The sequence below is a fragment of the Lycium ferocissimum genome, chromosome 2, assembly GCF_029784015.1.
Source record: "Lycium ferocissimum isolate CSIRO_LF1 chromosome 2, AGI_CSIRO_Lferr_CH_V1, whole genome shotgun sequence".
NCBI classification, from domain to species: domain Eukaryota; kingdom Viridiplantae; phylum Streptophyta; class Magnoliopsida; order Solanales; family Solanaceae; genus Lycium; species Lycium ferocissimum.
In genome coordinates this window covers 38,357,610-38,370,626 of record NC_081343.1, presented here as the reverse complement: position 1 = coordinate 38,370,626, position 13,017 = coordinate 38,357,610, and the positions used below count along the sequence as shown (strand labels likewise).

At 36.2% G+C, this 13,017-nt stretch overlaps 1 protein-coding gene across 1 annotated transcript; it reads right to left on the bottom strand.

The window, feature by feature from the left end:
* Positions 1 to 6,437: 6,437 nt before the first annotated feature.
* LOC132036456 (adenylyl-sulfate kinase 3-like) lies at positions 6,438 to 11,392 on the bottom strand. Its single transcript, XM_059426806.1, has 7 exons — positions 10,754 to 11,392; positions 10,065 to 10,205; positions 8,825 to 8,974; positions 8,606 to 8,724; positions 8,423 to 8,507; positions 7,348 to 7,394; positions 6,438 to 7,030 (listed from the first exon to the last, which is right to left on the bottom strand). Exons 1-7 carry the CDS (start codon positions 11,043 to 11,045, stop codon positions 6,932 to 6,934), a joined length of 933 nt encoding a protein of 310 aa, XP_059282789.1. The 5' UTR covers positions 11,046 to 11,392; the 3' UTR covers positions 6,438 to 6,931.
* Between the last annotated feature and the right edge of the window lie 1,625 nt (positions 11,393 to 13,017).

The window sequence follows — 13,017 nt, the reverse complement described above, 5'->3', positions numbered from 1 at the left end:
TCCTAATCAGTGTTTTAAAAGGCGTTTTCGGGCGAGCCCTGGGGCGGGGAGTATCAAAAATGCCGCGGGGCGATGGTTCGAGGCAAAAGTCTCAAAAGGCGTACGCCCAGCAATTCGAGGCGTACATCTGGGCGTTTGGGGCGAGTTTTTTTTGTTGGGGCGTAAGCCCAGAAAACTTCTTCAAATTAAAACAAAATTTGTTAAATAAGTCTGTTACACCCCGGAAAAATTTCGTGCTACCGAGACTGAAGATGACTTAGTATGGGCTCAGGGGAGAGTAAAGATATACAAGGATTAGAGATGAAGATTTTGTTATATATGTATAAGAATAACGTATAGATGACAGTGAAGGCCATATGGTGTAAGTTGGTTAATACGTTACTTGACAAACAGCCCTCGTAACCGTAAGTTAAGGTGCGGCCCACATGTCGGGATTTTATAAAGGGCATATGACAAGTTATATGAATAGTACATAGGAAGTTTAGCAAGTCTTAAGAGGGAAACTTAAGCCAAATATGAGCATAAGCACTCCAAAAGGATGATTTAAGGATACGTTTTCGGGTGATCTAGATTTACGAGGCCAACACACCATTATATATTGAGAATTTGGGAAAACACAAAAAATTAAAGTTGTAGATAATTGAAATACCTTTCCAACCATAGGTCGTGGGCCTTCATGAGACATAGGGATAAAAAGTTATGGACATTTTAAGGAGGAAAGGTCAAGGCGCGGTGGGCTCGGCCCAACCCGACTCAAGTCGGGTCGAGCCCACTTCCTTAGCTATTTAAGGAACATTTTCACCCATTATCTTCCTCATTTCATGCCAAAAGATCTAGAATATTTTAGAGAGAGAGTGAGGAGAGTTAGAGAGATAAAGCAAGGGTTCGATCAAGTTCGAGGCCCCGAATTCCGAGGCTCATGAAGGATAAAGTATAATACGAGTTGTCGTCGTCGTTTCAAGGTAAATATTGAGCTTGGGGGATGATATTTTCGTGGTTGAGCTGCTGCTAAGGTATGTATTATTTTCTCATCTTTGTTATTGAGATGATTACGTGGAGATTTAACGGGTTAAAGTGTTAGAAATATAGTTATAATTATCGTATACCGAATATTAAGGCGTTGTGGTTTAGGGGCTGTTTTGGATAGAATTGTAAGATGAGTTTAGTCATATTATTGTTGTAAATTGTTAGATTTGTTGTTGTTGTTGGTTATTAGCTTAATTTGGAATTGTTGGGTTGGTAGGATTATAGAGGAGATGTTGTCCAAATCCCGTTAGGCGACAGAATAAATGATTAGTTAGAATAATCTTGTTGGCCTAGTCTTAATCCCTATATTGCTGATGGTATTTTAGTTGACTAAGCTCGGGAAGGGACTCGAGGATTAGCTTGAGGCATAAATAAGGTATGTAAGGCTAACCCTTCTTTCATACTTTGGCATGATCCCTTTTATATGACTCCTAAAGAACGTAAAACATAAGCACTTTATTCTTAGTTGGATTTGGAGTCGATATCCAATGTCTTGTTTCGTTCATGCTTACTCTTGTTGATAATTCGAAGGAAGCTTCTGCAATACATTATACTTACATGTTCACTACAAAGCAAATGGTTAATGAAGGAAACTCTAAAACTTGTTCTCAAAATCTCTCCAAAGGGAGTTGTAATAAAAACCACTGGGAAAGGGGTGCAACATTTTGTAACTTCATTAAATATTCATACTGTGTATCATATGTATTGTTATTGTTCCACCGATCAATGGATTATGATACTCTTAAGCGGAAGCGGTGCCCGAAGGGGCCACCCTAGCTAAGCCGGAGCGGCCGCCTGGGGGGCCATCATGACTACGCGGAAGCGGCCGTCCGAAGGGACTATTGTGTTATTAGCCTAAGGAAGCGGCTACGAGTAGGATATTCTATAGTTATATTGTGTATGCTAGAATTTGTGTAAGGAACCATATGACATGGTTCAAAGTGCTTTGTTCCGAGTTACTCCCAGGTTGCTTTCTAAACTTGTTTACTACGCTTTTCCTTGTTTTATGATTCGATTGCCTTACATATTCCGTGCATCGACCCCTTTCTTCGGGGGCGTTTCATCCCCGCAGTTCGGGGATCCGGTTAGACGATCCGGCCACAGGAGGAGTCGACATTGAGAGTCGACACGGCTCCACTTGCTTCAGAGACTATTCCTGTTTTGGTATAATTTTGTTTGTATACATTATGGGTACGACGGGGCCCTGTCCCGTCACTTATGCACGGTCATACTCTTCTAGTAGTCTGCGAACAGCGTGGGTGTCATGGGTACTGTTTGGCCTTGCCGGCCATTGTTTTGTTGTACAGAAGTATCGGCAGCCTCGTTGGCTTGCCTTGTGATATGTTACATATATATAAGTGTGTTTTGAGATGTTTTGAGTTACGGATGGACTTTGATATTCTATTTACAGCTTTCAAACATAGTTAAATAGACCCTATTGAATGCCGTGTTTGAGTACAGGTAACATAAGTTGGGTTATCGGGCAGGTCAAGCTCGATCATTCGTCATGGCCCTAGGTTGGGTCGTGACAAAGTCCTCAATATAATGCCCAAATTCTCAAAAGTTAACTAGTAATTACTCAAATATTTTAAAAAGGAACCGAAACATTAAATTTAAAAGTCACGACCTTTTTTTATTGCTAGAATACCTAATATATGTTCTTTTCCAATTATTTATCTTGTCTTCTACTATCTCAAAAAAGTAACGAGCAGTCAATTGTGCTTGTAAGTAGCGTATAATAAATTGTTCTGATTAGTTTTTTTGTGGGGATGGAGCATATATTTATAGTTTTCTTCAAATTTTTACACTATTTTACCTAGTTAAAAGTATTTATTATAATTATATCCTTTTATGAAATACTAAAAATTAAAGTTCCATGAGGCTTGCGCCCCGTGCCTCGAGGCTTACGCCTCGCTGAGGCAGACGTAAAACGCCTCGCCTTACGCCCCCGCATTTTAAAACACTGGTACTAATTTTGTTATGAATTATGACTTGCTCATTTGGTAAGATTGTATAAGAATTGAGAATGTTTTGATAGTTTTCACAATTTGTGGGGTTTTTATGTCTATAAGAGAAAATACAATTTAAAATATCCAAATTGCATGTCCAAACATGGTTTGAAACCATAGTTAGAAGAAATACATCCAACGTTGAAGTAAATATCATTTGGTGTGCCACATTGCTCATGCAAATGACATAGCACAAATTACCGAGAAATTAGCAAATAATATTAAGTAAAACTAACTTTGGGACTTAAAAATGTAAACTTTTTGACAAAACACTGGCATGTCTTTTGCCCTTCAAACAGGTCCATTTGAATATGCTTGAAGATGACACATACATAAATTTAACCAACAAAGAATATCCACTAACACACGAATATATATATAATATGCTTGAAGATGACACATACATAAATTTAACCAACAAAGAATATCCATATATATATATATATATATATATATATATATATATGCAAAGTAAAAATGAAAATACGAACCTCGGTGAACTTGAATTGAACTTTTAGATCCAATATGCCTTTACGTGCCAAGATGATACATATACGGTAGAATTTGACAATGCACCGTTGAAGCTATACCTAATGGATTATATATATGAGGCTTAGGTTCTTGTCTTTTTAGTTCCTACTATTGATACATGATTAATACTACACATTAATTAAAAAAGGCCAAACCCATCGGCGGCCCCTGTGGTCGTCAAGATTTTTCACTTAGACACCTAGACTTAGGGTTGTTCCAATTGAACACTCAACCTATTAAAAAACTGTCCTATTAGACACAAAATGCTGACATGGCAAAAGAAGTGTTGCTCACTTTCTTTAGGCGCGTTAGTGGATCTCGAATAATTATTTTTTGGGCAAAAAATTCATCCTTTTCTCTCTCATGACATATAACTTTAATTAAATAAATAAAAAAGCAATAAAATTAAGTTTGGAAGACAGTGTAGTCGTCTTCTCCGACTCTCCTAACATTTTTTTTTCTTTTTTTTTTGGTTTGGAAGACTGTGAGGTCTGGGTGAATCTTACCACCGTAACTATACATAAATTTGACCTTGTAATTAGGGATTCGATTAAGATCTTCCCATGCGGTCGTGTTTTCAAAATCGACACGGGTATAGGAGAGGACTCACCGGATTCAGGGTAAGAGGTGTAGGAGTAGTTCTCCATCGGCGCAATTTAGCGAGAAAGGGAGATTTTTTTGGCCTGAGTGGGTTTAGGATTTTTTTTTTAAACTGTTTTTGGGGTTTGAATTAAGTGAGTCAAGCCATTTGCGAGACTGAAAAATGGAGGAAGGTTGAAGAAGACAAGGGAGGGGGATTTTAAGCGGCTATTTGAGAGGATTTATTATTCTCACCCATGACATTACAGAAAGATTGTGCAACTTGTTGTGTTTTAATTAGATTCTGCAACTTGTTGCGTTTTTTTGTTTTCCGTGAAACTCCATTTTCTCTGGTAGGGATGAGTTCCTGTGGATGGGATCATGGGTTTTCTAGAAAATGACTTTTTATTTTCTTTTATTATTAGTTAAATAGGTTTAAATATTTTTTTCCCCTTCGATAATTAATTTGTTAATATTTTTGTGAGCCAAAATGCCACATGTTATCAATTAATTGGTTACTTTGCCACGTCATTGGCGAGTGTATTACACTCTCCTTAATTTTTGTGATTGTCAAAAAAGTGTCTAATAGGACAGCTTTTTTAATAGGTTGAGTGTTCAATTGGAACAACCCTAAGTCTAGGTGTCTAAGTGAAAAATCTTGACAACCACAGGGGGCCGCCGATGGGTTTGGCCTTTAAAAAATAACCAAAGGGACGGGAGCAATAACACCCACAATCAGTTATTTATAATGAGAACAGTAAATTTTGGATTGTAACCTACAGTCCTTTAATTAATAATTAATCTTGTTTTTTGTTTTTTTTTTTAATTATTAATTGGAATGAGTGAATGAAAAAAGGCAAAAAAAAGGAGAAAAAAATAAATAGAAATGGTGGTCATAGAGAGATGTCACATCGCTTTATTTATGCTTAACTTTATATTATATATAAATTTGCGTAAGTTAAGTGACCATTCGAGAAATTGACTCCATGTTTCAGTCACGTCTAATAATGAAGATGAAGAGCACGAAAGTCTTGTCCCACTTAGTACTTTAATGGAGAACTTGTTATTTTTCCACTATATTTAGAATGGTGGCTAAACATTAAGCAGTAGCCCAGAAGCTGGAAGCCCGCACCTCTTTGATTTGTTTATGCTCCTTCATTCTACTGTATATATAAATGAATTTCTGGCCATTTTTTTATGATCCAAATTAAATGAACCTTCCAAAGTCTAAAAGATGTATTGATTTATTCTTTTCAAAATTACACTTCTCTTTAATGGATCTTCTGAAAATTCCAACACTGACTATTTTTTGTTTTAAAAAAGTTCGGGAAGAAACAAAAGAGTGATATTGACAAATTAATCTCAATCAAATCACGCCCCAAAAATTCATTTTGGAATGAGGGAGTATATGCAGCGAAAGACCTAATGGATATGATCGCAAGGAGACCAGATTCTTCAAGGAAGAGAGTGACTCTCGTTAGACAACACAAAGAAGTTCCTTCTATGCACTAGCAATAAGGAGTAGTTTGATAGCTTGTTAAAAGACCACTTATTCATGTATTATTCTCTGCATAACTAATACAACGTTTGGTAGCTAATAAAGAGACACATTATTCATGTATTAATTTTTGCATACTTATACCGCGTTTGGTAGCTAGTTAGGAAGTAAGTTATTCATGTATAGAATTAATACGACGTCTGGTTTGCAATTTAGAAACTCGCATAACTAATACATGTATAAGTTATGTGAACAAATATTTTAATTTTAAGAAGTATTTAATATTTATTAACTTAATATTATAACTTTTAATATAATAAACCAACATCCAAAGAAATAATTTATGCATAACTAAACCCCTCATAACTAATACCTACATCACTAATACTTGCATTATCAATACCTGCATAACTAATACCTGCATAACCCTAACCAACTATCAAACACCCCTAACTACACAATCAGCCAATCAGGTCATATCTCTAGTAATCACAATCAGCCCACGCCATTTGCTTGGCTCTTTTCGATTGAAAACAAATATTGGTATCATTAATTTCAACTTCAAATAATTTACTGCTGCTCAGATATTGTCCACACCAGCCCACACGCCCACTTAAAATTCATGCTAGCCGTCTTTTTCAACTTGGTGACAATGGAGACGCTGAACAGCTGAAAAGCCATATAAGCTCCTGCCAGTCAGATTAGTTGTAACAACATAATTCCATTTTCGTCGTTTAATTCTTTCATCTGTTTCAGGGAATACGATTGGACCAGTGATTGGCAAATAGAAGACATTATAGAACTGAATAACATTGGCACATTCAAGACATATAATAGAACAATTGAATCAAATGGCATAAGGTGTTCTTTACACAAGGATGTAATGCATCCTTTTCCAATCAGATCTTAACCTATGCTGGCGCCTACCACTCCTGAACCAACCTTAGCATTCAGTACTTGGACGGATCCAACGTAAACCCACTGTGTGAAACATGGCCTTCCTTATAGACAACAAACATAGCAAGAGCATGGTAACCATGGTATGCCCGTTGATGACGATAAAAAGCCGTACTGTGGCCCAGCGAACATGATTGATAGACAAGTTAAGCGAAATTTAACTCATTTTGCATAAATTACAATCAACTTATACACGAAAGAAGGCTGCAATTTCCTAATGATGATAAGATTTTATTTCACCAACGCAATAGAAAATGGTGGATGTAGATTGAAGTTGCATGTCTGCAGATGAGGAGTGAGCAATTATGCTTTCAGGTAGAGGAGTGAGCAATTATGCTTTCAGGTACCCTTTTTTGTCCAAGTATGAGATCACTGTATCGGCCAAATCATTAGGAGAATCGCATAGCCCTTGGTTCTGACGTAAAACTATCTGCAAATTGGAAATGCAACAAGACCACAAGTAATATGAGCTTTAAGGAGGATGACAAGTAAGTTGCTACTATTATATACTCTTTAAGCAAGCATGAGCGATCAGGTGACCATCCAAAGAAAGTCGAGACTGACACAACACAGAGATAGGAGGATTGCAACTGTATGCATATATTGACAGATCCTAAATTTGATACAGCAGGTCAAATCATGTAGGTAAAACATGCTGATAATCTGAAACAGTGCAATCCCCGAATCTAGGAGCACAATCAATCCCCTTATGGGCATGTTAAGCAAGCAAGACAGATTTGATCTTACCTCAGACGTTAGGGGTGGCTCATATGGATCATCAATACCGGTAAAACCTGCGAAGTACAAAGCGAAATATTAATAAATAACGTGAAATCACAGGTGAATAAAAAATTTAAACTAAAACAAGCAGAAAGATGAGAAAAACAAATATAGGGTTGTAAAACTTAGAGCATACAAGTTTAACTCGCCCAACTAGTCCAAGGTTGGGTGGGCTAATAATCAGCCTGAAAGTTAGGGTCAAAACCTAGGTAGCAAAATTGACATACAAGAAGATTGACAAAAAATAGAAAATAATTTTTTTTGTTGGTTTGTTTTGTGATCTTCTCCCATACTGGTAGTCGTAGTATTACTCTTGTAGTTTCTTGCCTTTCGATTTCTGTTAATATTTGTTGTTGCTTGTCCTTGTTGCTTGTCCTTACTATTGTATTACTTTGTTTGTCCTTTTTGTTACTTTGCTTATCCTTTAACTATTGTATTACTTTGTTTATTCATTATTTCTTTTGCATCATGGTTTGAATTGCTTCTTATTATGCCGAGGGTCTACCGGAAATAGCCTCTCTGCCTTCTCAAGGTAGAGGTAAGGTCTGCGTGCACTCTATCCTCCCCGGACCCCACTTTGTGGGATTTCACTGGGTATGTTGTTGTTGTTGTTGTTGTTTTGTGATCATCCAACTTCTCTCTCTACGAAGAATAGAAAATTGTTTGTTGTTTGACTAAATTGTAAGAAAACAAACATAAAAATGGTTGAGTTGGTCAGGTTGGATATGACCCATTGTTTAGGCTAAATTAACCCAAGCAAATGCGGGCATACTTCCTCATTTACTAGACCTACTTAACCCTGCTCAAATTTGGTTCAACTTGCCCATTTGACATCCCTAAAGAAGGGTATTGTCTGCCTGCAGCAGCTGGGCCAAAAGATTCTAGCCAGCAACTTGATATGAGGAAAGTAAATAATAAAGCTGCCCAAAGGATACCTCAGACTTTCAACTCACCGCCCTCATCCATGTAGATTACAAGGTTTTCTGATACAAAATGCTAATTCACAAAAACAACGCACAGAGGTTGACATAACAGACAATACCTTTTATTTTCCCAGCTCGAGCAAGTTTGTACAACCCCTTAGGATCCCTTGCCTCACATACATGCAGAGGAACATCCATGAACACCTAAAAAGTTATCCAACTCAATCAGCTAATAATATGTGCCAAACAGCAAACGCTCACTGGAGAAGCTAATCCTTTAAGATCCATTTCCTAGCACAAACCTCAATGAAATCCCCTTCTGCCAGTAAAGCGCGACATGCATCTCGCTCCTTCCTGTAGGGAGATATCAAACTGGCAATGCAAATAACTCCAGCATCCGCAAAAAGCTTTGCCACCTCCCCTATTTATACATAAGCATTTGGAATTGTTAATTTTCCAAGAGAATAAATGAGAGGGCTTCAGGAAATATTTGCAAAGCAAGGACCAGAAAAGAAGCCAACCAGTCCGTCTTATATTTTCTGCTCGATCTTCTGCTCTGAAACTAAGATCACGATTCAGACCATGGCGAAGATTATCACCATCAAGGATGTAGGTGAGTTTTCCCCGAGCATGTAAGCCACGACTTAGAGCACATGCCAGACTACTCTTCCCTGAAATAAAGTTTAATATATAAAAAAGTTGGTGTGCATGTAGGTCGTGCGAGAGAGAGGAAGCTCATACACTCAAGTCCCTTAGAAATAATCAGAAACAAGAGTAGTGAAAACGACAGCAGTACCTGGGCTAAGTTATAGTATATTGAAAGAAAATAATCGACATCAAGAAAAGAAACAGCTATGCCTATTAAAATGGTCTGCCACAACCATTCTTAGTTGCTTCCAAATCGTGGCTACTCATATAGTTCGTGGCAATAGCTTGTCGACAAATAACATTCATTTCAACTAAGCTGTACGAGTGACACTGCATTTGAAAACGACATAATGTGCACTGTTTGAGGCTGAAAGAGTAGAGACACCCTTTTCCAGTTTATTACTATACCTCCAGGTTTCTGTGCTGAACAGTGTCAAACTAATGACAATTGTGCTCTTAACCAGAATTTGGTGTTCATCGAGCAGATCTACTAATAGGACTCAAAGATAAAGGTAAGGTCGCAAGTACACCCAACATTATCTTATATTTCTTAACATCACAGTTCAATCAACTCAACTTGACAAAATAACCAAGCTGCCAAGAAAAAGGGTAAGTAGAGGGCCTTATTAATGATATGAGTTTTTGGCTATTCTGCTTTTGGTAGGTGTCTTGACATTTTTTCCGAAGCAATACTGAACATCCCATAAAGAATACAAAATACGTCTAGCTTTAAAAGAAAAATATTAAGTTAAAACTTCCGTACTTCATTCGATAGTGCTCTATAAAAGCACAAATTCGAGAAAGGCTGCTAGCAGCGAGTTCTTCTTCCTTCTATATTTTTATTAAGTAATCATGTGATAAATAAATCACTCAGTAACTGCTACTCTTATGCATTATTAAGCAAAGATATGGCGGATACAAGACCCAAGTTCTAATCATAACAATACCCAAAAATTTAGGAAATCGATTGTAATACATATACAGTGGTTGGAAATGGATTGTAATACATATACAATAATATGATAGAAAACACCATCTACAGAAAGGCAAGAGAGTCACAGAAAGAGAGAAAAATTTGAGAGCCAATATGAGGCTTCTGGCATTTAAACTAACCTGAACCACTGAGGCCAGTTACCCATATAACACAACCCCGTTGTTGAAGCAACTCCTCTCTGTCACATTTCTCTACAGTACACTTGTGCCAGACAATGTTTGTCGAATTCCCGATTGTAGACATCTGAGGTATACCTTTACCTAGTTACATGATTGTCCAGATTAGTAACTAATTTTGGTGAAGCCAAAATCACTAAATAAGAAGTCATAATACGCTGTACATAAAGACGGACTAATCCCTCGTCCTCTTTCATGTACAGTCAGATAAATTTTAAATTATTCAGAAGCATTAAATAAAGTTGTCTCTGTGTGACCTATAAGTCACGGGCTTGAGCCGTGGAAACAGCCCACTAATGCTTGCATTAGGGTAGGTTGTCTACATCACATCCCTTTGGGGTGCGGCTCTTCCGCAGACCCTGCTGTGCACCGGGCTGCCGTTTCAGAAGCATTGAATTAGACTAAAACTGTGGCCTAAATCCAAGGAAGTCGTAGTTTCACAATAGAGCAAAGAGCTTTCTATTTTGTTACAACAACAAATGACAATATTGAGTCCCGGGGTCAACCTTTCACATTGATTTAGCATATTATAAATCAGCAGAACAATCTAAATTAGCAAAACAAAGTCCAAAACAAAAAAAAGAGGAAACAAATTGAGAGGAAGTAATTTTTTTTTCAAAAAAAGCGCCTACCATTGCAATCATTTGTAGGCAAATCGTCGTGGGAATCACATCCTGACCGTTGAATTTTTTCAAGTTTTCCGTTGACTTGAGACGTTCTAGAAGCTTCGATTGCTCTTAAAGGCGCTACCAAGCTCGTTTTTACCTCGGTAAACGATTTACCATTGAAATTACATGTCGGTAAATTTATTAACCCTAATTTCCCCGACGAGGGCTCCGGAAAATCAATTTCCGGTGAAGTCCGATAAATCGAAGAACATTTTCCAATTGCACCCATTTTGAATCGAAATGAGCGAATTATCATAATTTCTTCACAATGAAAAAAGATGTACACTTATATAGGAGTAACAAATAAATGCATTAAAAATTATAGAGCGCACATGGAGATAGGAAGCAAAAACGTAATCAATTATAAGCCAACGAGGATATATATTATAAAATTATAGAATATATATCAGATATGTACAGGAAAATAGAAGGTGGTGGGCGTCAGAAAGGCATGGAGGTGGAGAATGGCGTGCTGTGGTGCAGTGATTTGATACGGATTTTGCGGTGGTTGGTGGTCAATTATGAATTATGGTGGTGAGCGCTATATATATGTACGTATGTGCGTTAACAAATTGGGATCCCGGACAAACCAGAAATGATATATAGCGGGAGAGAAAATGACACAACTGACTGGTACGTTTAACAGTCCTTCAAGTATTAATTGAGCAATTTTCATCCTTTAAATTTGCTAAAAGTGAATACTTTTGTAAAGTAAGAACAGTTCCGTGCACTAAGTGTGTCGTTTTGTAGGTAGCTAACGGACTAATTTATCCCATCTCTTGGGATTATTTTATCTCATCTTCTAGATGGGATAAAATAATCCCAAGATTATTGGGATAAGAAGGGATATCCCATTTAAGTTGGAATGAATTTTATACTTTATTTGGTACAAGGTATAAATTTATCCCAGGATAAATTTAAATTTATACCTTCTATCAAATATAGATAAAAATTGTCTTTGGATCTCCTACTTATACCATGCACCAAATGACCCCTAAGGTATCCTGAATTCAGCCTGACCACAAAGGTCTATTGTATGCCGTGTTATCTGTATTTATGCAAGAGGTTATATCCACGACTCAATCTCGTGACCTACATTAAATATTTATCAATTTTTGATTATTGAATCTAATTAAAACTTGTGAAAATAAAAAATATTTAACATGAGCTCACATTTTGAAGTACAATTTCTACGGTCACATTTTGAAGTGCAGTTTCTAGCTTTATGTTATTTAGTCTGTTTCAAGAGTCCGGTGAAATTTTTGAAGTGCAATTTTTGCTATATTTGATCTATTTTTGGTTTTGTGTAATTTTTTATGTTGCAATTTCTAATACATTAACGAAATTTTTTAATGTACCTAGTTAGATTTTCCTATAATTTCAATTAAATTTAACAATTATAGTTTGATAATATATGATGAAGACCAAAAATACCTCACTTAAATAAATCTAAAAGATCAAAACTGCTCAGCTGATATTAAAGGACTATTCTGAACCTATTGCCAAAAACAAGGGACCATTTTGTCGTTTTTTCTATAGTGAGAGGATCCTCCTTTAAAATGTGTTGAAATAACTAATTAAGTTAAGGTTAAAAAAAGAAGGATTGGATATAGAAAATGTAAATATGGTGGCACGCCACACGAGGTATGCGTATGGAATCTGAGGACAGATCTAAAACTTTATTGAGTGATCATAAAATTCAACATCTAAACAGCCCACCCCCCATATTAAATGATTATGATGATACCATGAAATTTTATGTGATTCTGTTTTATGTAGATCTGATTTAATATGCGAAAATTTATCACTAAAATAAAAGTGATCTAGCTTTTTATTTAATTTAAACTAAACTGGATTCGACAATAGCATCCGAGGATATGATTTAACGATTAATAAAATAGGAAAAGAATCATTAAATTTTAAATTCAAATTTTAATAAAGAGAAAAGACACAATGTGATGAAACTGGTCCGAACATCATCCTAAGAAAAGTGAATTTCAATAGTATTTGCAACCTAAATAATTGCAAGGCAGTTCAATGTAATTTTATAGTCTGTTTCGTTTTAAATATTAATCATTTTAATAAATTAAATTCATTTTTAAATGTTTGATAATTTAGAAAAAGATATTTTTTATGAGTATTAATTAAGTGAAACGTTTACGTGAAGAAGAAAGGTAATTCAAATAAATATTCTTCAATTATACTATTAAATATTTTCGCTAAGAATG